Here is a 25,099-nt window from a genome sequence, read left to right on the forward strand (position 1 = left end):
AGACTTGTGAGTTACTCATTGTTACAGCAAAGCATTTGCAGACTAATTTGCACTGACGCTTTAAAGCACTTCATATTTTCTTCCTTGCTTTATCCAAACTTCCTGCTTTAACTTAATGCATATTTTGGCTTTACACAGCCGAATCTCACATCAGGTGCAAACAAAGTGATGTTTGGTTGACATATGGGAAAACTCCTCTTCAAAGTGTGAATGCTAAAGCTTTGTCTTTTCACTTATTATGACCCAAACACCAAATGTCTTGGCAGGACAAGCTACAATTGGTGTAGAGGGCAACAGGAGAGAAGGTGGTATCTTGGTTTTTTTTTTTGTATAACACAAGCATCTCTAATGACTGGAAGATGGGCAATTAAACTACCTGTTACTTTTTCCCAGTCAAGGTAACCTCTCTTGCCTCAAGACATCTTGTAACAGGATCACAACTCAAGATACTGTGTTGTGATATTTCAAGAGAAATACCCATTAGAGGGCTTAGATAACTTTTCTCAGTTTACAACTCCAATTCTAATAAACTCTGAAGTATTTTACTATGCTGTGATTTATACTTCTTTTTCCCTGCCAAGTAACTATCAATGGATAAGAACGATACTCTTGCCTGAAGGCAGTTACCAAGGCAATGAATAACTGCACATAGCCTTGGGGAACAGTAAAGCAAAGCACAAGAAGCAAAAATGTTTTATTTCAATCTTAGGCATATGCAGTAAAGCCATTCATGGTAAGACTGAGAAACAAGAAAGCAGAATGGACTATTGCTGCTGTTTCTGTAGCAGAACTCACATTATGACTTGGAAAACTGGACTGCCTCATGGACACGCCACTGAACAGCCTGTTTCAACAGCCAGAACAGCTGGTTCTTCTTAGATATCACAGATGGAGGCCAACAATCACGAAATCTCAAAAACAAGGAGAATTTGTATCTCTTCCCACCTTGCCTAAAAAAAAGGCACTAACAAATAAAATTACAGTACGCTCTCTGAAGAGATTTGTGTCTGAAGACCCAGAAAGCAAACAGATGAAATTAAGAAGCACAGTCACTGACATTTCAGAAAAAGTTGCAAGACATAGGTAGGAACAACCTGCTCATAACAAAGTTTCTTACAAAGTTCAGTTAGAGACTGGATTATAGGTAGTATTTTACCTAACCCAGTGTGAGTCTAAATATTTAAGAACCACGTAAACATCTACCTTTCATGAACTTCAACGAATTCAGCATAACATTGTTTGCTGCAAGTTGAAAAGCTATGCAATATTATAAATACTTTATAATACTTAGTGCCATAATTTGTTCCATCTAACGATTCTTCAACTGATTTGAAGGTTTTTAAGCCATATACTTTTGAAACAAAACTACCTAACACATAAATCTTTGTGGTTTAGTGTTCATGATTTTACAACTGTCACTTTTCAACCACCTACTTTCCCACAGACATTGTGCTCCTTCTTTCTTTTGCATGTAAACATAATTTCCTAAGCTTGTTTTGCTTCATATACAAAAAAAACCCCCACAAACACATAAGGGCAAGCAAAGAACTAAGGAGGTTGGATCTAGAAGTGACTTTTCTTTAATGTGTCATCAGAAACTTTGACAAGGAAAGCCACAGCCACCCAAGAGTGAGCATTCACAAAGGGTGAACTAGCTCTACAAAGCAACACCTACTTTCCCAGAATAAAGATCAGCCATAACCCTGAAAGTGAGCTGGGGGGTTGAAAAAAAAAACTGTAAACACCTTGAAAACAAAACAATTTACACCCTCCTCTTTTTAAACCCCTGCTTAGGGATTTTCCTGGTACAGACAACTGCAGCCATGTCTGTCCCTGAACAGATGTAAGGATTGTGCTTCCGCCCTGGGGACTCTTCCTCAGTGGGAAGGCAACTGAATATATTCAGTTGCAGAATGCAAGCTGCACCCACCTTAACATTTCCTATCTGAGTGTAAAGACGTAAGGAGTATTTTTAAACATCTCCCACAGCAGTAGTAGTTCCAACAAAGCCGCCTCTTAAAGACTTGGGACCAGAGACAACTCTAGGAAGTATCCTACCTCACATCATCCAGGGCTCCCAAGAACATAGCTGAGAGGAAGAAAAAAACTATGTGATGGGTTTAATACATAAGTAACACTAAATCAATGCAATACAGTCTACCTATATAAAAGCAACAGAGGCTGTAAAATACACCAGGAAACAATCAAGCAATTATTGTGATCATTAGTACAAAGAGTAAGACTGGAAGGATAGAAAAATAGACACACACACACAAAAAGCCACCCCAAACCATGATACTCGAAGTCCAAGCTCCTGTAGACCAGAAGCAAAGCACACTTCAAGGTAGAAATCCCCACCGAGTATTTTTCTACATCAAGTGAGCTCCCGGTGAAACACACCCGACAACCACACTCGAGCGGTACACACGAGAAAGCTAGAATATTTGAAAAATGCTCCCCGGCAACTTCTGCCAGAAGAGAATGCCTGTGCCTTAAAGGTGAAAACGTCTGGGCAACGATTCCTCAGGAATTTAAAGGAATGAAGCTCCTGCGCTTCATTACAATGCTGCCTCTCAACTTCCTACCCGTAAACGGTTCTAAAAAAAAATCTCACGCTGCTATCAACTTTTATTGCTTCTTCATGCATTTAGCATTCGTTTTACATTCAGTCTCTCCCTGTTTTTAGGTTTCTCTTCTTATTCCAGTCCAGAAGTGTCCGTCACGTCTTCTCATACTCTGAGACTAGGAATCCTCACCCCGTACTGCTCTCCAATTCCCCTGCTTGCGCTTCTCCTTCCACCCTCTACGTCTCACCAGCCCAAAAAGCCAGATCCCCACCGCGCCTCCAAGGACACGTAACCGCGCCCCGTGCCGCCGGGCTGAGCCCCCGGCCCGGGCCCCTCCGCGCCGCTTCGGCCCCGCAGGCTGGCGGCGGCCGCGGTCCGGCGGAGCCGCTCCCGCGCGCCCAGAGCCGCCCCGGGCCCGCCGCAGCCGCCCCCCCGCCGGTGGCGACACCGCCTCGGGCCGCGCTCGCACCTGCAGCGCCCCCCGCCGCCGCCCCGCGGCCCGGCGGCGCCCGAGGCGCTGTCAGCGCTCGGATCAGATACGACAACCGGAGGCCTCCGGTTCCGGGCCCCGGAGAGGGCTGCCGGCGGGACGGCCGCCGCCCCCGGCGTGGCGCGCACAAGGCGGCGGCTCCCCTGCGGGCCTCGGCCCCCTCCGTGCCGCGGCGTGGGGAGAAGCGGGCGGGCGGCAGCGAAGCGCCCGCTGCAGAGGCTGCCGCCGCCGCGGCCCGGCACGAGTGGCCTCACGGCGGGAGCGCAGGGGAACGGGCGGGAGGAGGCGAGCCGTTACCTGCGCGAGGCGGATCGCGCTCCCGGCGAGTTCGGCTCCGCTCCGCTCCGCGCCGTCCCCGCCCGGCCCGAGCTCCTCCTGGCGGCCGCCGCCCTCACCTGCCCCCGGCGATCCGCCCGCGCCCCGCTCTCCTCCCTGCGCCGCCTCCGGCCGCCTCCGCAAGATGGCGGCGCTTCCGGGAGAGACCACAGCGGGCCCGAGGTGGAGGGCCCGCGGCCGCGCGCCCCGCCCTCCGCGCCCCGCCCCGCTGCAGCCGCCGCCGCGGCGCCGGCCCCGCCCCGCGGCCCCGGCTCCCGCCGCGGGCTCCCCCAGCCGCCCGCGCGCAGTGCGCTCGTCCGCGGCTCCCCCGCGCCTCGGGCCGGCCATGGGGGTGGCGGAGGCGCTGGGCGCCGGGGCCGCGCGGCTGCTCTTCTACCCGACGCTGCTGTACACGGCGCTGCGGGCGCGGCTGCCCGGCTCCCGCCGGCCCTGGTTCCACCGCATCGACCGCACCGTGCTGCTGGGCGCGCTGCCGCTGCGGGCACGGAGCCGCAGGGTAAGGCGGGCGCGGCGCGGCGGGGCGGGCCGGCGGTGCCTGCCGGTGCCTGACGGTGCTCTGCCCGCAGCTGGTGGCGGACGAGAACGTGCGCGCCGTGGTCACTCTCAACGAGGAGTATGAGACCCGCTTCCTCTGCTGCTCCGCCCAGGTGAGCCCCCGGGAAGGGTCCGTGCCCGGCGCGGCGCGGGCGAGGCTTCAGCCGCCTCCTGCCGCTATCCTGGCAGCGACAGCGCAGTCTCTGGACAGTACAGACGGGGCTTCCTCCGGTCTAAGCCGACTTTTTAAACTATGCCACCAACCAGTAAAACCCGAGGCTACAGCCAAGTGTTCCCGCTACAGTGGTAAAGAGGCAAAGGGGGCGTTAAACCCACGTTTGATTTGGGGTGAGATCCCAGCTCCTCTCCTTACCTTTAGCTCAACTCCACATCTCTTCATTTCCATTTCACTTCTTTCTGACAGCCAGTACTAAAGTGTCCATAAGTCTGATTTAAAGGACCCCACTGGATTTCCCAGCTGTCTCCTGTGTTTTCTTTCTAGAGAAACACCCCCCCCCAAGCAGTTCACTGGTGCAATGTGCTGTGTCCATTTCAGGAATGGGAGGCAATGGGAGTGGAGCAACTGCGTCTCAGCACCGTGGATCTAACCGGGGTCCCCACCTTGGAAAACCTCCACAAAGGTGTTGAATTCATCCTGAAACACCGAGCCTGTGGTAACAGTGTCTACGTGCACTGCAAGGCAGGACGCTCCCGCAGTGCCACCGTGGTGGCAGCCTATTTAATTCAAGTAAGAAGGATTCTAAACTACATGGGGTTTGTTTTCACACAGTCTGGGTAAATACAGCCAACCTTTACAGTTTGCTTTTGCTCAAGGAGCCTGAGCACGTACAGGTACATAAATCTTCCATGATTTTACAGAGTTTAGACTGGAGACCCATTTTACACCGTCTCCATTTATGCTCATGATACTGTCAAGATATGATGATAATGCTTCCTGGCAGTGAGACAGTGGTGAAGCTGCAATGTAGCTGCCATTGTGAGTGCTCTTGTCGTTCATCCATACGGTCTGCCCCTGCCAGCTTTAGTTATTAACGCAGGCACTGGCAAAGACATTCTTACAGGAACAAAGAAACTGTTGTTGCAACAAAGCTCTGAAACACATGGTCTGACAGTATCTGCTGCTGGTTCTGGCAGATTGGTCAGACTTCAGGAAGCTGCTGGGTTTTCTGGGCCATTCACAGAGTAAGTTCTCAACAGGTTTTTCAATGATTCTTCCATTCTTAATTTTTCCTAAGGAGGGACAGATTGAGATGGGAGTAAGAAGCCACTCGTGAGGGGAGGTTTGCTGAGCATCCTTTTTTGTTGCTTAGAATTTCTCCTTGGTTAACTGAAGTAAATACCATTGAGGATTGAGAGAAGTGACTTTGGTTTTCTGAGTTCCTGCACAGCCCCAGCTGGGTAAGCCAGCACTAAGAACAAAATCCCACCTGTGGATTCTTTTGTTGGTATGATTAAGTGCTCCCTGGAAATTTTTCTCACCAGGTGCTGAAGTACAATGGGAGTATTAGCAGTTCTAATAAACTTCAAAAAGCAAGCTGCACTTTTGCTCTGCTCTGGTGGGACTAGGACAGGAAACTAGTGCCAATATGATGGAAGCATGAGACAGGAGGGAGGTCCCAGGGCGGCAATCATCCCTCTTTAACTGGGACTCATTTCATGAACTCGTGTTGGCATTCAAGCCCCTCTGAAGGGAACACGAAGTAAACAGAAGGGGCAAAGCAGCAAAGTGTTCTAATAACTCTCCTGTTGCCTGTAGCCTCCGTGAAAGCTCCATTAACGGGTGCAGGGATGGAATGGATTTTCATTTCTGCCTTTTCAGCTGCATCACTGGAGCCCTCAGGAAGCGATAGAGGCTATTGCCAAGATCCGTCCCCACATCCTCGTCCGGCACAAGCAAGTCCAGGTCCTGGAGACATTTCACAGGACTGTGATTGCTGGGACAACTGCATAGTGATGGCAAGAACTATCCAAATGTCTGTCTCAGCTGCTTTTAAAAATCCCTGAGTTCTAGTGATGTCATGAAGGCTGAAGTGTTCTACTTCTTGACAATCAATAAAGAAATTCTCACATAAATGACAGTAAAAGGGAGCTTGGGCTGTTTGAATTAAACCTTTCTTTCCTTATGGCTTATGTTTCTCTTGGAGGCCCATAGGTCTCCTCTCCCACACACAGTATCAGTACTCTGGCCAAATGAAATCCACAAGGAGTTCTATAATACTTGCAGCAAAGGGAAAGAAAACTTTGTCTCACCAAAGACTTTATTCAGATTCTTACCCAAAGGGTTACAGTGCCAACAGAGAGGGGTAGGAGGAAGTGGTCTTAATTCCATCTTTCACCAACACTACGTTATGATTACAGGTGGGGATTCCCTGTAAAGTAAAGGAAGCCAATGCTCATAAAAACAATCTCCCTCATTATTTTAGGTGATAACAGAGTAATAAGCAAGTTCTCAGTTTGATTCCACTCCTCTGGAACAAGTGCTGAATAATGCAGCCTACCTATTAAAGGTCTTGAGGTCGGCTCTGGAATCTGCCTGCTGTCAATATTTCTGCCAGTCCCTCCTTCTGCAACAGGGAGAAGGGAATGTTTAAAGAGGGACATCCCTCGAGGACACGGCACACGTGTAACTCTGTGACAGACACGGCAGCAACACGCAGTCTCACAGTTAAAGTGGCAGTCCGTGCCAAGGAGGATGCTGTCCGTATGTTGTTACTGGCAGGTTGGTTCCAGGCTGAAGAGCCATTTGCTGTAGTTTGGGCCTCAAACACAAGCAGCTTATCATCAAGGGATCGAAGTAATAGCATTTAGCCCGTCTGGAATCTAAGATGCAGCAGTTCAACTCCAATAGTGCTATGTCAAAGTACAGGCCCACAGCCAGAAAGCTTGTACTTCCTCTGCACGGGTAAGATGTTTGGGGGTCTTCACTGGACGTGAGCTCGTAGTACTGGGGACTGGTGCTGAGTGCGGTGGGTGCCTGCGAGCTGCTGCCCTTTCTTTCGCTGTGTCTGTTTGCCCGCTTAGGCCAGCACAAACTGCAGGTTAGTGAGCAGCACTTTGATGCCGCTCGTGACCGTTACAACCGAGGTGGCTGGGTTCAGTTTGAAAGTGTTGGCGTCGCCCTTTTTGTAGCGGTCGCGAAAGACGTAGATGCTGCCGTTGCAGCTGGCGATCTTCCAGAGGGACGGCACGGAGCTCCAGGCATCCGGCAGGCACAGCCGGGTGAAGCTGTCCAGCAGAGGGTTGTAGCACAGCAGCGAGTCCCCCTCGGCTACAATGAACACCACGTCCTTGTGGACAGCGGCGTGCATGCGCCCGGCAAAGGGCAGGACGTACGGCTTCACGTGGCATTTCTCTGTGTTGGTATCATAGCACTGAATCAACCGAGACGGCTTGGTGAAGAAGTCCAAGTCATTTTCCTCCCCACCCAGCAGGTAAATGACACCATTAAGGTTCACCCCTGCAGCTCCAGAGACCGCCACTTCCAACTGGCTGGTCTCTGTCCAGACATTGTCTCGTACTCTGTAATATATGACGGCGTTGGAGAGAGTGTCCTGGAGGGTTTTCCCCCCCAGCGAATATATCGCATCCCTGCTGGGCACGGAGACAAGGGTGTGCTGGAGCCGGTCTCGGGGCAGAGGGGCACACCACTCCCAGTCTATAGTCGCGTTGTTGCACTTCCACATGCGCCGCGGAATGGAGCCACCGACGACGTACAGGTCGCTGCCGTGCTTGCAGGCTGCCGTGATCTGGTGACACAGGCTGTTCTGGCCACTCACGCTGATGGAGTCGTCATCAGCACAGTGCAGGGAGACAGCGAGTGAATGTGTACGTGATGACTCCTTTCCGATCAGGTAGATGTGAACGTTTTCCCCAATCACCTGAGAGAAAGGAGGAGAGTGTCAGCAGAACTGGAACTATTTACACAAAAATCAGTGATGCCCAAGACCCAATTTTTCAGCTTAGGACCCACCTGTGGGCCTGAGCTGTGTGACCTGCTTCCCAAGTCCTGCCCAGCCTACAGTGTCCAGGATTCAAAGCCTGTAGTGGTTTTGCCTGGGACAAGTTTTGGTAGCAGGGGGGCTACAGGGGTAGTTTCTTTAAACAAAGAGTTGCGAGAAACCTCCCCTGTAGCTGACAGGGCTAATGCCAGTCAATTCTAAGATGGGCCCAGGCCTGTACAATTAGTGATTAGTGATTAACTCCTGTGTGATTAATGTATTTGAGTAGGGGAAGAACTTGCTGCAGCAGTTGCTAAACTGCAACAGCTTCAGGGAGTGAAAATGTGAAGACACCAAGATAAGTGGAGAAGGTGGATGAGGAGAGTGCTTAGGCCCTGGAAGGAAGATTCCCCTATGGCCTGTTGTGCAGCCCATGGTGAGGCAGCTGTGCCCCTGCAGCCCATGGAGGCCACAGTGGAGCAGAGATCCACTCGCAGCCCATGGAGGACCCCACACTGGAGCAGGTGGATACCCAAAGCAGGCTGTGACTCTGTGGGAAGCCCACACTGGAGCAAGTTCCTGGCAGGACCTGGGAGCCCATGCCAGAGCAGGTTTGCTGTCAGGACTTGTGATCCTGTGAGGGACTCAGGCTGGAGCAGTCTGTTTCTAAAGGACTGTTCCCCTGGTGGATGACCCACACTGGGGCAGGGTGTGAGGAGCTGCCCCCATGGCAGGCTCCATGCTGGAGCAGTTTGTGAGGAACTACAGCCCATGGGAAGCAGCCACGCTGGAGAAGTTTGTGAGGGACTGTCTCCCATGTGAGGGACCCCACAGTGTAGCAGGAGGAAGAGTGAACTGACTATAACCCCCATCCCCTGTGCTGCTGGGGGGAGGAAGCAGAGTCCTGGGAAGAGGGAGGGGTGGGGGGAGGTGTTTTAAGATTCTATTTCTCATCTCCCTGCTCTGTTCTGATTGTTCATTAATAAATCAACCCTTTTATCCCCAAGTTAACTCTTTTTGGCCCATGATGGTATCTGCTGAGTGACCTCCCTGTCCTTGACTCACAAAGACAGAGAAACTCCCCTGTCCAGCTGAGGAGAGGGAAGGACAGAACGACTTGGTGGGCATCTGGCACCCAACCAGGGCTAAACCACCACAGAGCTCCAAAGCTTTTTCAAGATAACCAGTCATGAAACAGCAACACACTTCACTGGAACCCAAGTGTCTGCAGTTTAGGTAAGGGCTGGTTACATCACTGATGGCATAGAGTTATTAGGAGGCGAATGCCAACTTCAGATTTCTGAATGACCTCTTTGGTAACAGAGCATCTGCTGAAATATTTGTTGCACTGCTCCAGTCACTACTGAAAGCAGCCTCAGGTTAAACTGAAAAAGCTGTGAGTGAGGTTGCTATTTATGACCATGAAAGTATTCCTCACACGAGCACCACGAATTTCAATGGCATTGCAGTTCTGTGACTTTCAGGTCACACCTGTGAGCAGAATACTCTGCTTTGGGAAGTACAAAAGCAGGAAGTGCTACAGCAACCCCGGAATAGAAGGTCTTTTTATACCTTCAGGCTGGATCGCAGCGTCTCTGAAAAGCCCGCTCGCTCCTCCTTGTTGAAGTTGATCCAGGTTTCTATGGCAACCGTTGGGTTCTGAGAGCACGGAACGCCATCTGTGGTTTGGGGACAGAAAGGCATTTATAAGGTCTAGACACAGGTGTACCTATTAGGGAACATCATTTTCCTGCCACTCCTTCCCCATCTCCCCAAAAATCCTACTTCCTAGAGAGGGAAAAAAAAGATGCTGAGGTTTATAGATATTGGCAGGTGTGATCAAGCACTGCCAGCCAGGCATCTAGATGAAATCAGTTTGGATAAATATCACAAGAGAGAGCTGCCAGATCTTAAGCACTTTGGATGAGTTTCAACAAAGGAACTTATGTCCAAGAGAAAAAGGGCATAAAGAAGAACCTACATTCTTTGTGATAATGAAGAACATTGTCTGATTTAAGCATTTAGGCAAAAAGATCCTCTCATTTGAGCATCTCAGCAGCTGCCTGCCTTTTTGGCTGGTCCCAGAAACCCATCTGACAAAAGCCATCTGCAGAAATGTTCCTTCTCTGAGCACTGTCAGACAGCTGACCCTCAAGACTGAACATGTGGCTGTTGCTACAATCCTCTTAAGACTTGGAAATCCCCAATGAGCTACTGTAGCTTTCCTTAGCAGTGTGACAGCAGGAAACACTCGACAGACTGCATCAGATTTCAGTTTGTTTCCAGACCTAATTGGACATTTTGGTTATGTATCATCATCATTAGTAAATTACCTAGAAGATTTTAGGCATTTCCTTGCAGTTTGAAAGCCAGCAATTTCACTTGTATTGCATTGAGAGGCTTCCCTGTGAAGGCTCTCTGATTTTACACACTGCTTCCATGAGAAACCAGGGATTCAGTGATGCTGAAGGCATCACACAAATCCCAACACTCTTCTGGAATAAAAGCAAGTATTTTGACTGTAATGGTAAAAGAGATTTCCATAAGCTATCCCTCACATGTAGTGGTTGAATGGAAAAGCATTGGTTTTGAAATGGGTCCCAGAATGCCACAAAAGGGAAGCTTAATAAATTACTGCTTCATGAAATTAATTTTAATCCTTGCCACTAATAGCTTCCTCTGTTTAATTCTCCATTAACTAAACAAAGATGCAAGAATAACAAAGGAGAAAGATTTTCCAGCAGTAGGAGTATATTTCAGACTTCAATCCATTGTATGAGCTGGATTTTGGCAGAAATATTGATTAAAGTGGTTCTATATATGGAAAGAGCTGATACTTGGGGAAAAAAGAAAGTTATATTGAGCAACTACTTTAATTTATGGCCAAAGCACTAAAGGCCATAGTCTAAAAGCCATGGTTGCTACCTGGAATCCCTGGGAAGTTAAGGGTAATTGACTCCTGTATCTTTATTTCATGATTTTAAGAATTTAGTTTAATGAACCCACAACTTAAGTCAAAACTTCAGATCAATGGTGTCCTGGGTTCAGCTGGGATAGATCAATTTGCTCCCTAGTAGCTGGCACAGGGCTGTGTTTTGGATTTAGTGTGAAAGCAATGTAGATAACATGATGTTTTAGCTGTGGTCAGTTAGTGCATATTCCAAATGAAGGACATTTTAGTTCTCCCATGCCCTGCCAGGGAGGAGGTGCACAAGGAGGTGGGAAGGAGCAGGACAGCTGACCTGAGCCAGCCAAAGGACTATTCCATATCATAGAATGCCATTCCCAGTATATAAACTGGGGGGAGTTGGTGGAGAGAGGCCAATCACTACTCAGCTATCGACGAGCAACTGCATTGTGCATCACTCGTGTTCTCTTGGGTTTTGTTTCCCTCTCTTTTCGTTTTATTCCTTCTCATTGTATTCTTGGATTTTTATTTGGTGTCATTTTTATTTCATTTCACACTGTTCTTATCTCAGCCCATTAGTTCAGTTGTTTTTTTCGCCTCTGCACCTCAGCAGGAGGCAGGGGAGGGAGTGAGCATCTGCCTGCTGCTTTAATTGCTGGCTGGGCTTCAACCACAACACAGTTATCCAAACTACTCTAATTTTATCATATGTTTTTTTGAGCCAGCAGTGAGTTTTGGATTGTGAATTTCTTTAGATGCAATCGAGACAATATAATGCAGTATCTGTAAAGACTCTCATATGCAAAGCACCCACTTCAAAGGCTATTTAAAGTCTTAGGGACAGATTTGTCAGCATTCCAAAGAAGCCAGTCACGGCAAGTTTATTATTGTAACGGCATCTAAGACACATGACACACACTACAGTTATTGACTCCTGTACGAAAAGCAAGAAAGGGGCAATCTCTCTGGTCACAAGTATATCTCTTATGGCTCATTCTGGGATGCATCAAGAAAGGTGTAGCCAGCAGGTCAAGGAGATTGACCCTCTCCTCTGTCCTGGTGAGCCCTCGTCTGGAGCCCTGTGTCCAGTTCTGGGCTCCCCGGCTCAAGACAAACAAGGAACTGCTGCAGTGAGGCCAGCACAGGGCTACCAAGATGGTCAGGGGACTGGAGCATCTTCCTTATGAGGAAAGGCTGCTGGAACTGGGGCTGTTCAGTCTGGAAGAGACTGCAGGGGGATCTCATTAATATTTACAAATATCTAAATGGTGGGTGTCAGGAGGTTGGGGCAGCACTTTTGCTGTTGCATGCAGTCGCAGGACAAGGGGTAATGGGATGAAGCTGGAACACAAAAAGTTCCACTTAAACATAAGAAAAAACTATTTCACTGTTGAGGTGAGGGAGCCCTGGCACAGGCTGCCCAGGGAGGGTGTGGAGTCTCCTTCCTTGGAGGTCTTCAGCACCTGCCTGGACACATTCCTGTGTGACCTGATCTAGGCGGACCAGCTTTGGCAGGGGGGTTGGACTAGATGGTCTCTAAAGGTCCCTTCCAACCCCTACCATTCTATGATTCTATGATATTTGAATGTATGAACTTCTACATGCTTCTTTCTTCTAACAACGATACCTAAAGGCACAAAAATGGAATTGTGACAGCAGCAGCATGGAGAGGTTTTCAAGTACTGGCTACACCTACTAGAGCAGCACAGAATCTTTAAGGACTGGTGGCAGCTGGATGAAGTTGTAAATGTCTTGACACATCCTTCGTAGCACTGAGTCACTGCTCTCATTACTGTGCTAGGCTATTACCTTTACAAGAAAGGTAATTACTGTATTACCTAAGACATTACAATGCCTCTGTTTCAGTCAGCTGAGTGCCTATCCTAAATAATCCTAAGAATTATATATAATTGTTAATAACACTGACATAGTTTAAAAATATACCTTGAGTGGTTGCATTACTATGTTAAATCATCATGAACTAATGAGGAAAAAGAAAAGACTTCCGTAAGATGTTTACTTCTGGTAAGGCTTCTTTGTTTTCCTTTTAATGCAAACAAAAATACCACAACTTGTTCAAAGTTACTAAGTTGTGCTTAAAAAAACCTGTAACATGTCTGACTGGGAATTACCAGCACACTCTGTGTCCTTTTTCTATAGTTTAGATGCCTCTTGTCCAGTAACAATTAATAGTTGGGGTTTTTTTCTGATTAAGTTATCCAGAATGTTTTGCTTTGCTTAGCTCAGCCTCTGAATAGACAGTGATTATGAAAGCTTGGATCTTTCCATCTGTTTTGTTCAATCCCCGATAAGCCTCTCAAAGTCTGTTTCTACATCCCCATCCTGGCTAGCCTCAGGAACTCCTTACCTGTAAGGATGTCTGTCAGGAGGCGGAGAGGCAGGTGTAGGAACTCCTCTGTGTCTTGCAGTTGAGACAAATGTGACTTTGCACAGTGTTTGGCAGCTGTGTAGAGCTCCATGTCACTGTGCTGATCTGCCAACCACATGACCTGCAGACAGTTCCTAACCTGCACCGTACGGGCCAGAAAACGGGAGCACTCTTCAAAAAGGGCAGTCAGCTGGTACATGTCTGCCACTTCATAGGTTTCCTGCAACTCTTCTGCCCTCAGCTTTACAGTCCCATGGTAAATATAGTCCACGAGGAGCTGAAAGACACTCTCGCTAACGTCCTGCAGTTCAATCACCCGGTTGTGGGCCTCCTTGAGGTTGGAGGTGAACATGGAACGAAAGAAGCAGCTCTGAGCTGAGAGGACCAAACGGTGCAGCTGGAATTCTTTGCCTTCCACTGATATTGTAACATCAGCAAAGAGTTCATCCTCCAAACAGAGTTTCATAATACCCTGGGCCACGCGGCCCGAGTGGGAGCGGTCGGTGAAGGTGTAGTTCACAAAGTAGTTTTCTTCTGCAGAGGAGCCTCCAGTCTCTTCTGATGAGTCCATGGTGCCACACTGATCAGACCTCCAGCAATCTGTAAAATGCCAACCATCAGATAGCTTTACCTCTCCACTAACAAGATTATGCAGTAGTTAAAGGTACAGGAAAAAAACCTCAAAACATATTGGTGAGGCCAGCACATTTTGGACTGAAGTGGCACAGCCAGAAACTTCTGCTGGAGCTTCAGAATCTCTAACAACACATGAGAAGTTGGCATAATTGAAGTTATAATACAGACCAAACTTTCAGTACAGTGACCATCACATCTCAGCAGAAATGGGAGGTGTGCATGACCTTCCACCACTCATTTCACTGACACAAAGAAATGCAGCAGCAGCTTTTGAAGTGGAAAGTCCAGCAACCTCCCCCTGGGAACTCACAAAGCCAAAAGAACACCTGGGCAGCACCATAACAGGGCTGGATGGAAAAAGGATCACAGCGTCACACTGACAGAGCACAGGCAGCTGTTCTTATCCTCAGGAGGAGTTAATTACCATCATAGACTCACAGACAGTAGGGGTTGGAAGAGACCTTTAGAGATCAGATCAACCAGTCCAAACCCCCAGAAGCAGGTCCCCCTAGATCAGGTCACATAGGAATGCACTGAGGTAGGTTTGGAAACCCCCAGAGAAGGAGCCTCCACACCCTCCCTGGGCAGCCTGTGCCAGGGCTCCCTCACCTCATAGGGAAAGAGTTTTTTCTTATGTTTAAGTGGAACTTTTTGTGTTCCAGCTTCATCCCATTACCCCTTGTCCTGCTGCTGGACACTACAGAAAAAAAGTGCTGCCCGAACCTCCTGACACCCACCATTTAGATATTTGTAAATATCAATGAGATCCCTCTCAGTCTCCTCTTCTCCAGACTAAACAGCCCCAGTTCCCACAGCCTTTCCTCATAAAGAAAATGCTCCAGTCCCCTGATCATCTTACTGGCCCTGTGCTGGCCTCACTGCAGCAGTTCCGTGTTTGTCTTGAGCTGAGGAGCCCAGAACTGGACACAGGACTCCAGATGAGGGCTCACCAGGGCAGAGGAGAGGGGGAGAAGAATCTCCCTCCACCTGCTGTCCACACGCTTCTTGTTGTCCCCAGGATGCCACTGGCCTCTTGCCCACGAGGGCACGTTGCTGGCTCATGGTCAGTTTGTTATCAACCAGCACTCCCAGGTCCCTCTCCTGGAGCTGCTCTCCAGCACGTCACCCCCAGCCTGTTCTGATGCATGGGGTTGTTCCTTCCCAGGTGCAGGACTCTGCACTTGTCCTTGTTGGATCTCATGAGGTTCCTCTCTGCCCAACTCTCAGCCTGTCCAGATCCCGCTGAATGGCAGCACAGCCTCTGGTAAATCAGCCAGTCCTCCCAGCCTGGTGCCATCAGGGAACTTGCTGAGGGTCACTCTGTCCCCTTATCCAGAAGCATCAAGATAAATCTGTGCAGTGGTACCAAGTAAGGTAAACTGGTTTTCCCCAGAAAGGTGTGTGAGATGTCTGCCAGACATAGCCACCAGTCCTTCAAGGTAACCACAGGAGATAACTGATGGTTACACTCAGTCTGGTAACACGCCAGACACCTTCAGCATGCCCAATAACCCGTTAGATGTTGGCAGCTGCTGTTCCCCAAGTGGTAAGGACAACACCATTTAAGAAGTAACATCTCTTAACAGGTCCCAGAGGTTGCTTGCAGAGTAGTCAGTGAGTTGTAAAAGCTTCTGAACCAGAGAAGGACTGCTGTAGAAAGGGCTCTTTTTTAACATGGCTCTTGGCAGCATTAGGGGCAAACAGATGCCTGCCTGCACTCACTTCTTTTGACACCTCAACTCTCAGCCATGGTGACTGGCATCACCAATGACTTCAGTTAATACTGAACCTGATTTCCAGAACCCTATTTCCCACAGACAGGATTTCTCTCCAGGAGATCCAGGTACTCTTCCATGCTTTATTTTGCCAACCATGCATTTTCTTACAACAGCCCTGCTTGATACTTGCTGGCTCCTAAGTTCTTTCCTCAAGTTCTGTTCAAGGCAACTACTGCCTCTGTATGTAACTGGCAGGACAAGTCCATCCTATCCTTGATAATGGCTTCAATTATACCCTTATTGTCATTTTACAACAGTCCAGCTCTGGCTGAAAGGTTCCTGTATATCAGTTTGTAAGAGACTCATTACCTGCAAATAGCATCAGTATTGTTTTACCACCCTTATCAAGTACAAGCCCACCCTGCAAACTGGTTCCCACTTCAGTGAAAGCTCTTGAGCCACAGAATTATAGAATCTTTTTGGTTGGAAAAGATGTTTAAGCTCATCGAGTCCAACCCCTCCCCTCACACTGCCAAGCCCACCACTAACCCATGTCCCTCAGCTCCACGGCTTTGCGACAGCTGCAGGGATGTGGACTCCCCCACCTCCATGAGCAGCCTGGCACAGGGGCTGACAACCCGGCTAGTGAAAACAACACTGTCGAACAAACCAGGCAGCGAAACCCGCTGCCCTGCACCATTTCCAGAGGACTGGTGTCAAGTCACGAAAGAAACTCTGCCTGCAGCCAAACAGAACCGTCGACCTCACATCCTTCCCCAGGATGTAGGTGGCTACGGGCACTCGGGCCCTGGCAGGGTGGCGGGCGCCACGACACAAGTGCCGGCGCCTTCCCGCTCCGGGGCCGGGGGAAGGGAGACAAACCCCATTCCCATCACCGAATCCCACAACCAATACCCCGCCAGGGCGCCAGCAACGCTCCGAAAGCCGCCACGGAGCCCCCTCGCCTTGCCAGCGCCGCTTCGTGCCAGCGGCTGCCGGCCTCCCACCCGCCGCTCCCGCCCGCGGCCGCCTCCGCGCAGGGCTCGCAGCCTCCGCCCGCGGGCCGGCGCCAGGGCCGCTCCCTCTCTCCGCGCTCCGGGGCTGCCCGGCCGCACGCACCCACCTGCGGCGCCTCCCTTCATGCCGCCCGGAGCCTCCCCCCGCCGCCGCCGCCGCCGCCCCGGGCTGCCCCTCACCCTGCGCCGGGCGCCCGCCGCTTCCGGACACCGACCCGGAAGTGCCGCCGGGGCAGCCCCCAGCGGGCGCTTCCGCCGTGCCGGAGGAAGCGGGGCGGCGGCGGTTCCGCTTCCGCTGCCCTTGCCCGTCCGTGCCGCGGCGGGATGTGGGCGGCGGCGCGGGGCCTGGCGCGGGCCGCGCTGCGGGCGCCCGGTGCCGCCGGCGCTCGGACGCTGAGGCCTGAGGCGTGGCCGTTCCGCCCGGCGGCTGGTGCGGGCCCGGCGGCGCCGCAGGCCCGGCAGACGGGGAGCTCCGCCGCGGAGACGCGCCGTAAGTGAGCGCTGGGCGGAGGGAAGGGGAATGGGCCCGGGGCACCGGGCTGCCCCGGCGGAGTCCCAGCGCGGGGCGACGTTCTCCGGCCGGGAGCGGGACGCGCTTGGTGCCTCTTCAACCGTGAAGCCGAGACGTGCGTGGCAAACCTCGCTTGCTCGGGGTTCCCGCTGGCGTCCCTTCCCCTGGGCCCGCCGCCTCGTCCCGGGCACGGCTGTGCCGCCCCTCCTTGCTCTTTGGCTCGAGGAGTGTTTGTAACCACAACAAAAACACGCCCAAAAGCCCCACGGTGAAGCCCTCGGGTACTGTGGCCGTCAGGGGGTTGCTGAGCTGCTGGCACATCACCCAGAACCACCCTTATTTTCTCTAGGAAAGCAAACACAAACGATTTTCTCTCCCCACGCTGAACATCCCGAGCAGAACCCAAATTCAGATCATCTGTCAGCTCTGCCTCTCCTTTCTGCCTTGTCACTTGCCTCTCTGCATGTTGTTGGGCCATTCCTCCTGCTCTATTTACAGCACACAAAACCATCTCTGCGTTGCAATGACACAAACTTCCTTCCTTATCAAGGTCTCCAGCCCCATGTTTTGTGAACCACAAGTGTGTTGCTATTTTCTAGTTTCTCTTGCAGCATCCTGTGTGTTCCCCCGTGTATCTATCCTGTTGTGTTTAGCTTTGGATTCACCATAAATCAACTTTGCAGGTTTCTTCAAGCTGTCTGGTTCCTGCCAGAGCCACTGAGGGACACCTAGAGACTGCTTAAAGGCGTTTTTACATGGGCTTGGGAGCTGCCACTCTTCCTTCTGCAGCTGTCTATATTCCCTGCCATAATCTTGGGAACTTTATTTTTCTCTTTAGCTACTGTCAGACCAAAAAATGAAGTAGAACAGAAGCAGCTATGTGCTTTTGGGGAGTATGTGGCTGAGATCATGCCCAAGTACATCCAGCAAGTGCAGGTAAGTGCCGTTTGACACTTTGTTCTCAAGAGAGGGGAGAGCACCCAGCAAACACATGACTTGTTTGTTCAGCTCCTGAAAGGAGTTGTTTTGGGGAAGAAAGAACGTTGGAATTACATGAAAGCTATTGCTGTTAAGCCCCTCTATGTGATGTTGCTGTGCCATATCTTTGCTTTGTTGGGGCATGTCAGGAGGTTGGGGCATCACTTGTTTCTGTTGTATCCACTGGCAGGACAAGGGGTAATGGGAAGAAGCTGGAACACAAACAGTTCCATTTAAACATAAGCAAAACCCAATTTCAGTGCTGAGGTGAGGGAGCCCTGGCCCAGGCTGCCCAGGGAGGGTGTGGAGGCTCCTCTGGAGGTTCCCAAGCCCACCTGGACACGTTCCTGTGTGACCTGATGGAGAGGAACCTGCTTTAGCAGGGGCTTGGGCTGGATGAGCTCTGGAGGGCCCTTCCAGCCCCCACTCTTTGGTCTCAGCGAAACCTTGGGTCCTGCTGGGGTTTGCACTCAGGCCCTTTCCCCTGTTTGCCTCAGGTGACATGTTTCAACGAGCTGGAGCTGTTGATCCACCCGGATGGGATCATTCCTGTCCTGACCTTCCTGCGGGATCACACCAACGCCCAGTTCAAGTCCCTGGCTGACCTGACGGCTGTGGATGTCCCGACTCGGCAGTTCCGCTTTGAGGTAGGGGCTGCTCACAGCTGCAGAGTCTCACCAGGGCTGATGCCTGTGGGTGCTGCTGCAGCTCTGACCACAGTTGTTGCTTTCTGACAGGGAAAAGAGAGTCCTCTCTGAGGTGCTGGGTTTTGTTTAATCTGTTGACTGTGGAAGCAGTATCAGGACTGAGACTGAAAGGGTTCTTAGTCTGCCTGTCCTTTTGTGCTCTGCTGAAAGGCCGTTTCTTTCAGTTTGGTTTGGTTTTACTAAAGCATCTCGAGACTTCTGTCTGGCCAGATATGAATCAGTCCTCTTCCTTCTCCAGCCTAGGCCTATTTGAGAGTGCTGCTTGATAATAAACCAACCATGAGCCAGCAATGTGCCCTCGTGGGTAAGAAGGTCAGTGGCATCCTGGGATGCATCCAGAACACTGTGGGCAGCAGGATGAAGGAGGGTCTCCTCCCCCTCTCCTCTGCCTCATCTGGAGTCCTGTGTCCAGCGCTGGGCTCCCCAGCTCAAGAGGGACAGGGAACTGCTGGAGAGAGGCCAGCACAGGGCCACCAAGATGATCAGGGGACTGGAACATCTTCCTTATGAGGAAAGGCTGAGAGAACTGGGGCTGTTTAGTCTGGAGGAGACTGACCAATATCTAACTGACAGTGTCAGTTAGTGCCCAGCTCCCAAGTGCTGAACGTGATTCTGCTGATGCCTTTGCTTAGCCCATACTGTCCTGTAGAGCCATCCCTAAGTGCCTCACCAGGCCAATGCTGCCTTATGTTGTGCTTCAGATCGTGTACAACCTCCTGTCGCTGCGGTTCAACAGCCGGATCCGTGTGAAGACCTACACGGACGAGCTGACGCCGCTGGACTCGGCCGTGTCTGTGCACAAGGCAGCAAACTGGTATGAAAGGGAGGTGAGTGCCACTGGACTTGGGAGCAGAGGCCTTGTGGGGAAGGGGCTGTGTTTTCCTGTTTAAGCTGATTCCCAGGGCCTTGGGGAGAAGTGTTTCCATGGCTGCCTTTTCAGAGTAGGAGATAAAAGGGCGTTTGATTTGCTTTTGAGTGAGTTCCTCCATCAGTTTTACTGGCACTGTACAAAGCCAGGCAAGTCACTGAAAGTTCATGGACATAATACCTGAAGGGGTTTTTTCTCTAATCTAATTCAGCTCCCTTTCATTTAGGTTTGGGACATGTATGGTGTTTTCTTTGCCAACCACCCCGATCTAAGGCGAATCCTCACAGACTATGGGTTTGAGGGCCACCCTTTCCGCAAGGACTTTCCACTCTCTGGTTATGTGGAGGTAGGAGATAACACTCATCTCTCAACTTACCAAATCTCTCCAGTACTCTTGAGTTTCAGTACAGAGATGTGACTGCTTTACAGTCCTTTGCCTGAAAAGCTCTAAGGGTGCTTCACTTGTTCCAGAGGAGTTTGATACATCTCCTGCATTGTAATCTGAAGTATCATCCTTCTGGCAGCCTAGGGCCAGAGACATTGAGCAAATTTCATGTGCTGTAAATCAAAGACATCTGTCAGCCTCTGTTTTAGCACATATCTGGAAAATTGAACTTTTCCACTGGAGATTCCCAGAGGAATAAAGGACTGAACTGATCTTAATGCAGTTGGAACCCCACTTTGTTGAGATTTTTGTAGGCTCAGATCATAAAACTCAAGTTGAACTGACACTTGCCATTTATCAAATACTTACCTCTGTATGTCAAACCCCGGGTGAAATAAGTTTGTTTGGTTTCTGTCTAGTTTCAAATGCCCACCTTGCAGAAGCAGACATATCTGTTGCAGTTCTAAGACTGAGCTGAGTCTCAGGAGACAACAATGAGGTTCTGCAACAGAGGGTTTTAATAAAAACAGATATAACGGCAACTCCTGCAAGAGAGGACCAGGCAGCATCTCCTGAGCTGTGGTTTGGAGGCCTGGACTGGCACAGTGAGGATAAACCAAGCCAGTCAGAAGTGTTTGGTACACACCTGGTTGTCTTTTTCCCCTGTGTTAGGCTAAGAAGCACAACTGAAACCAGAGTGACATAGTTGTGTGAGTAGTCCCTGGCTATGCCAAGTGGACAGGCCACCTTGTTTTAATGACTGTGGAAGAATTCCTTTGATGTATGACAAACTGAATGTAGAATTCCCTGTGTGCTTTACATGGGCTGTAGGCTGGGCACTGCTAATTCAGAGTGGTTAGTCAGCACACCTGAAGTACCTGGTAGCAAAGAGGAGCCTTTTCCTGCAGACTTCAGGAAGGCTTTTGTTTAATAATGAGGGGAACTGAAGCTGTGGCCTGTCCATGACTTCAGAAGCAGGATTGCCTGTGTCAGAGGGTGGTCTGAGTCATTGCTGCCTACAGCTGAGAACAGAGATGTTGTGGGGGCTGCATGGAAGTGACTGTCCTGTGTCCTCTGCACTGTCCTAGGTGCGGTATGACGATGAAGTCAAGCGGGTGGTGGCAGAGCCTGTGGAGCTCTCGCAGGAGTTTCGCAAGTTTGACCTCAACAGCCCCTGGGAGGCATTTCCTGCCTATCGTGCAGCTCCAGAACCCCTGAAAATAGAAGCAGGAGCCAAGAAGGAAGATGCAAAATAGCAGAGGAATGGAGTGGGTGGGTGGCACTGGCCTGTCTGTTCTAACACAGTATTTATGGTAATAAAAGTCAATCCGAGATTCCTGCCTGTTGTGGTCACTGGAATAATGCTGTCTTCAAACTAGATGAAAAACACAAGGTGAAGGGTGCTAACTGACAGCCCTGATAATTCTTCTGGCAGATATTTATCTGCTGCTTCGAGTTGTAAGACACTGGATGTGTCATTTTGGTTTGCATTCCCTGAGGGTAAGATGCTTCACATTCACTGCTTCTGCTCCCTGTCCCTTTGGGCACAGATCATCACCCACACACTCTCCAGGAGGCTGTGCTGCAGCAGCTGTCTACCCAAAGCAATGGGACAACACTACCTCAGCTCCAAGAGTGTTGACAAGACTATAATAATGTAACAAACAGGCAAAGCTTTTGTAAACAGTTCTAATACACATGTTCTTAGGACAACACAAGGTGTACCTAGATCCAGATCAAAGCAACTGTGGGAATCTCCATTGTTTCTTTGGGAAGCAGGTCAGTGCCTGTGCTCCTGGCAGAAGGGGGAGTTGTAAGATGCCTCTCACATGGAAACCCTCATGCTGGCTTTTTCTTTGCAATCAACAGTCTTTACTTTCTCCAGCATCTTCAGATTGTGTTTTCCTGCAGGCAAAAGTATCTCCCTTCATCCCTTAGACAAGAAGCTGTGCCTTTTTGTCACTGTTCCAGCTCTATTGAGCTGTATGATGTAACGCCATTACCACTATCTTGGCTCTTGTGGAAAATCTCATCTCTCTCCAAGAAAAGCTGTAAAACTGCTCTAGTTTCAGTCCACCCACCACCTGTTTGAAAGATATGACATTACAGCAGTCATCAATTAATAATGTGCCTTGTCCTTTCTCCAAAAAAAGTGCATAACACAGCTCTGCATTAGCAAGCTGACTGACCTCAGTAAGATCTGAAAACTATTGTGTAAGAGATGGCATCAAATAATTCACAATAATATTCACTGCTGTAGTGATTCTCTAAATCACTAGGTAAGGTTTCAAGTTGTAAAAGCACTCATTTCAAAAGGTGTTGGGGGAAGTGAGAGTCTGGGGTGGAAGAAGGAATTGGACAATAAGAAATACACTTAAGAAAAAAAGGACAAGCACTGGTGACTGGAATGTGATCTCTTTTAAAGAATAAAGAGCTGAATGGTGTGGCAAGAGTCAGGGTTTCATGTTTGTGTCCACCCCAGCCTTGTAAGTATGGGCTTCCTATATTTTTTAATTGTTTTAATTTGTTGCAGGTTGCTGTGGCCGGCAGGGTTTGGGATGTGACTCAGAACAGCTCTTGTTAAAATTAATAGCATTTGCCATTGTAGTTGTTTAGGCCCATCTAGGAACAAAAGATCATGATCAACCTTAAGTACCCTAAGGACAGGGAGGGCTCAGCTGCCACTTCTGGTCCCAGGCAAAACAGACCAGAGTAGGGGAAGGACACAGAAATTAATCCACCACTAACCAGAAACATAAAACCCCAAAACCATAACAAACAGCAGATAACAGAGACTGACACACTGGTGAAGAACACAACCAGCCCTTTCAGACCACCTTCTCCCCACCCCTCCCCTCTTCCCAGGCTCTGAGCCCTGATCCTGGTGTCTTTACCTCCTCCTTCCCTGAACGGCTCAGGGGGCAGGGAATGGGGTTTTCTATCAGTCCTTTCCCGATGGCTCCTGCCGTTTGTCTCTCCTCAGGGCAGGTGGCTCCTCTCCAGCCCTCCCTGCCCCAGCACAGGGTCCCTCACAGGCTGGGCAGCCCTGCACGGGCCGCTCCGTGTGCGTTCATCCCCAGGGCTGCAGCTCCTCTCCCCTCCTGTGTGTGTCTCTGGGGCCCGCAGGCTCCAGCACGGCCTGCGCCATGGCCGCCTCCTCACACAGGCTCTGCCCGTCCGGCTGCACTCACCCGGGGCTGCTGGTGGCTCTCGGCCCTGCCATTGCCCTCCATGGATTGCAGAGACAGAGCTGAGTTCTCACCACAGGCTGCAGAGGGGTCTCCAGTCCAGCGTTCCTCCTTCCCTCCTCCTTCTCTGTGAGGCCCACATGACCACTCCCTCCTTGTACCACATCTTGTTTCAGCCCAGCTTTCCCTTCTTAAATAGTGATGGCAGAGGAGCCAGATTGGCCCGGCCGGGCTGGGGGTGGGTCCACCTCAGAGCCAGGGGATGTTTGTTTATTGGGACCAGCACTGCAGCTCCCTCCCCATTACCAAGCAAAAAGCGGCTCCACACAAACCCGTGACAGCCACTCACCTTAAAAGTTGTAGCTCTTTATAGAAAAGAGAACACAAATCAGCAGAAGTTTGAGGGTCTGTATGATTCTTGGCTCCACTTTGGATGTGCCATCAATTGAGCTGATTAAATAGGAAATGTACTTTCAGTCCTTCCTCCGCCATGTCCCACAGCTGGTTCTGTGTTCTGTTGCAGTGGCTCTTCCTGCATACTGATGCCTATTGCACAAGACACAAAAGTTCCTGGCACCACTTCTGTTGCTGGGAAAATTCCTTATAAAACACATTTCTCCCGCTGTGGTCTCACACCCCAACCCCAGGTTGCGTGAGGCACCGTGCTAAGACTCATGGTCTGTGTATGGTACAAGATAGATATTTCCCAGTAGGGTAAGTCAGGAGACTGATGGTAGCAGGAACTGAAGGAAAACTGACATTTAAACACAATGTTTGTGCAGAGGGAGAATTTGATTGGCATAACGTGGAGAGATGTTGGACACAATGCCCTGTCAAATTGGACAGTGTGTAAGGGTTGCTGAAGAATGTGTGTGTGCTGGAGGAGTAGCCAGCCCTGTGGGGACAGCCAGTGGCTCCAGCAGGACTTTAATATGTGGAACAGTTGCTAATGGACTCAAATCTCTTCTCAGTTAGAGGTGCCTGGGAGGTTATGAAAAGCACAGTTTACTCATCCAGACGCATTATCCCAGGGCACAGGTTACATGAAGCACTGACAGCATTGGCACATCACTTCCTCCCTGGCTCCTGGGCTCCAAGGACTATTCCTGCCTATGGAGCCTGCTGGCTCTGGTTTCCCTGTGGCTGGTGAGCACTTGCTTCATGTTGAGCAAGTCTATGGTCAGCTCAGACAAGCACAAAGCCATCTTCCAATCCTCTGTCCCTGCATGGTCCACACCAGCAGCCTCCATGAGGCTTGTTTGCCAGGGCTGGATTTCCCTGCTGTAGGTGGGTTAAGTCAGATGTAGCAGACTTACACACTACTCAGAAGAGAGATTTTCTGGCACAAAGAGATTTCAGGTGATGACTCACAGTCACCATGTTGAGCTTCCCAAAATGAGTAGGCTTTGCTGGTATTTTCCAGAGCTGTGGCATCTGTCCCCACAGCTGGGCCAGCAGGCTCTCCTCCCTGAGGATGGGGCTTTGATAGCATCTGGGTCTCAATCACAGCCACACAGTCTGTCGGCCCTTGTAACCCATCTCCAGTCAAAATCCAGATGGGGATTTCAGCTGGACCTTTCCTTCCTGCAGAACAGAGCCAATGGGACTACTGAGGGGCAGGTGGGCTGCGTGACAGCACTGTCCAGCCCACCTGCATCACCCATCACACTGCTGCCTGTGAATGACAACTCCAAGTTGTGTGAGGCCTGTGGTGCCTCTGTTGTGCAGGTGGTGCAGTGGGACAGGACCCTCCCTGTCAGTACTGCACAGCCTGTTTCTCCTTCAAGCATTGGATGCCACTCACAGACTGAAGGAAAAACACAAGGAAAATATTTCCATAAGCACCAGCAGCACGGTACCTGGAAAATACCAGTCCAAGAGCAGGAGGCCTGTCTAGTTATGGTTAGTG

General features: G+C 50.3%; 4 protein-coding genes across 18 annotated transcripts in view; 2 read left to right on the forward strand and 2 right to left on the reverse strand.

Moving 5' to 3' along the window:
* CELF1 (CUGBP Elav-like family member 1) overlaps positions 1-3,529 on the reverse strand; it is a 64,264-nt gene extending 60,735 nt beyond the window's left edge. For 9 of the 13 annotated variants that reach the window (XM_061997636.1, XM_061997644.1, XM_061997643.1 and 6 more), the window contains exon 1: positions 3,355-3,395. The gene's annotated coding sequence lies outside the window, so the exon portion shown is untranslated. Of the gene's footprint in view, positions 1-3,354 lie in introns of all 13 variants that reach the window. The other 4 variants (XM_061997650.1, XM_061997649.1, XM_061997651.1 and 1 more) reach the window with 3 other exon arrangements.
* A 151-nt stretch (positions 3,530-3,680) lies between these two features.
* PTPMT1 (protein tyrosine phosphatase mitochondrial 1) lies at positions 3,681-6,021 on the forward strand. Its single transcript, XM_061998271.1, has 4 exons — positions 3,681-3,889; positions 3,960-4,040; positions 4,484-4,675; positions 5,768-6,021. The coding sequence occupies exons 1-4, from the start codon at positions 3,719-3,721 to the stop codon at positions 5,897-5,899; spliced, it is 576 nt and encodes a 191-aa protein (XP_061854255.1). The 5' UTR covers positions 3,681-3,718; the 3' UTR covers positions 5,900-6,021.
* A 155-nt stretch (positions 6,022-6,176) lies between these two features.
* On the reverse strand, positions 6,177-16,789 carry KBTBD4 (kelch repeat and BTB domain containing 4). Of its 3 annotated transcripts, XR_009818934.1 has the most exons (5): positions 16,661-16,744; positions 13,163-13,783; positions 9,459-9,565; positions 6,447-7,826; positions 6,177-6,317 (listed from the first exon to the last, which is right to left on the reverse strand). XR_009818934.1 is itself a non-coding variant. In XM_061998302.1 (4 exons), the coding sequence occupies exons 2-4, from the start codon at positions 13,752-13,754 to the stop codon at positions 6,966-6,968; spliced, it is 1,560 nt and encodes a 519-aa protein (XP_061854286.1). In that variant the 5' UTR covers positions 13,755-13,783; positions 16,734-16,789; the 3' UTR covers positions 6,177-6,965. The 3 variants fall into 3 exon arrangements, 2 of the variants coding, with proteins under 2 accessions (XP_061854286.1, XP_061854285.1); XM_061998302.1 differs by having other exon boundaries at positions 6,177-7,826; positions 16,734-16,789; XM_061998301.1 differs by having other exon boundaries at positions 6,177-7,826.
* A 73-nt stretch (positions 16,790-16,862) lies between these two features.
* NDUFS3 (NADH:ubiquinone oxidoreductase core subunit S3) lies at positions 16,863-21,336 on the forward strand. Its single transcript, XM_061998303.1, has 6 exons — positions 16,863-17,043; positions 17,903-18,000; positions 18,540-18,689; positions 19,451-19,576; positions 19,844-19,963; positions 21,091-21,336. Exons 1-6 carry the CDS (start codon positions 16,878-16,880, stop codon positions 21,256-21,258), a joined length of 828 nt encoding a protein of 275 aa, XP_061854287.1. The 5' UTR covers positions 16,863-16,877; the 3' UTR covers positions 21,259-21,336.
* The last annotated feature ends 3,763 nt before the right edge of the window (positions 21,337-25,099 follow it).

This window comes from Colius striatus, chromosome 6, assembly GCF_028858725.1.
Source record: "Colius striatus isolate bColStr4 chromosome 6, bColStr4.1.hap1, whole genome shotgun sequence".
Lineage (NCBI taxonomy): Eukaryota > Metazoa > Chordata > Aves > Coliiformes > Coliidae > Colius > Colius striatus.

What these genes read in the sequence shown, in the direction of transcription:
- NDUFS3 (XM_061998303.1), top strand. Translation starts at nt 16,878, where the DNA reads ATGTGGGCGGCGGCGCGGGGCCTGGCGCGGGCCGCGCTGCGGGCGCCC. An exon ending in CTCCGCCGCGGAGACGCGCC is followed by an intron (nt 17,044 to 17,902) that starts GTAAGTGAGCGC and finishes TTTTCTCTTTAG; the next exon opens with CTACTGTCAGACCAAAAAAT. An exon ending in CAAACTGGTATGAAAGGGAG is followed by an intron (nt 19,577 to 19,843) that starts GTGAGTGCCACT and finishes CCTTTCATTTAG; the next exon opens with GTTTGGGACATGTATGGTGT.
- PTPMT1 (XM_061998271.1), top strand. Translation starts at nt 3,719, where the DNA reads ATGGGGGTGGCGGAGGCGCTGGGCGCCGGGGCCGCGCGGCTGCTCTTC. An exon ending in TGCGGGCACGGAGCCGCAGG is followed by an intron (nt 3,890 to 3,959) that starts GTAAGGCGGGCG and finishes CTCTGCCCGCAG; the next exon opens with CTGGTGGCGGACGAGAACGT. An exon ending in TCCTCTGCTGCTCCGCCCAG is followed by an intron (nt 4,041 to 4,483) that starts GTGAGCCCCCGG and finishes TGTCCATTTCAG; the next exon opens with GAATGGGAGGCAATGGGAGT.
- KBTBD4 (XM_061998301.1), bottom strand. An exon ending in CCTGACAGACATCCTTACAG is followed by an intron (nt 9,566 to 13,162) that starts GTAAGGAGTTCC and finishes CCCAAACCACAG; the next exon opens with ATGGCGTTCCGTGCTCTCAG. An exon ending in CGCTGCGATCCAGCCTGAAG is followed by an intron (nt 7,827 to 9,458) that starts GTATAAAAAGAC and finishes CCTTTCTCTCAG; the next exon opens with GTGATTGGGGAAAACGTTCA.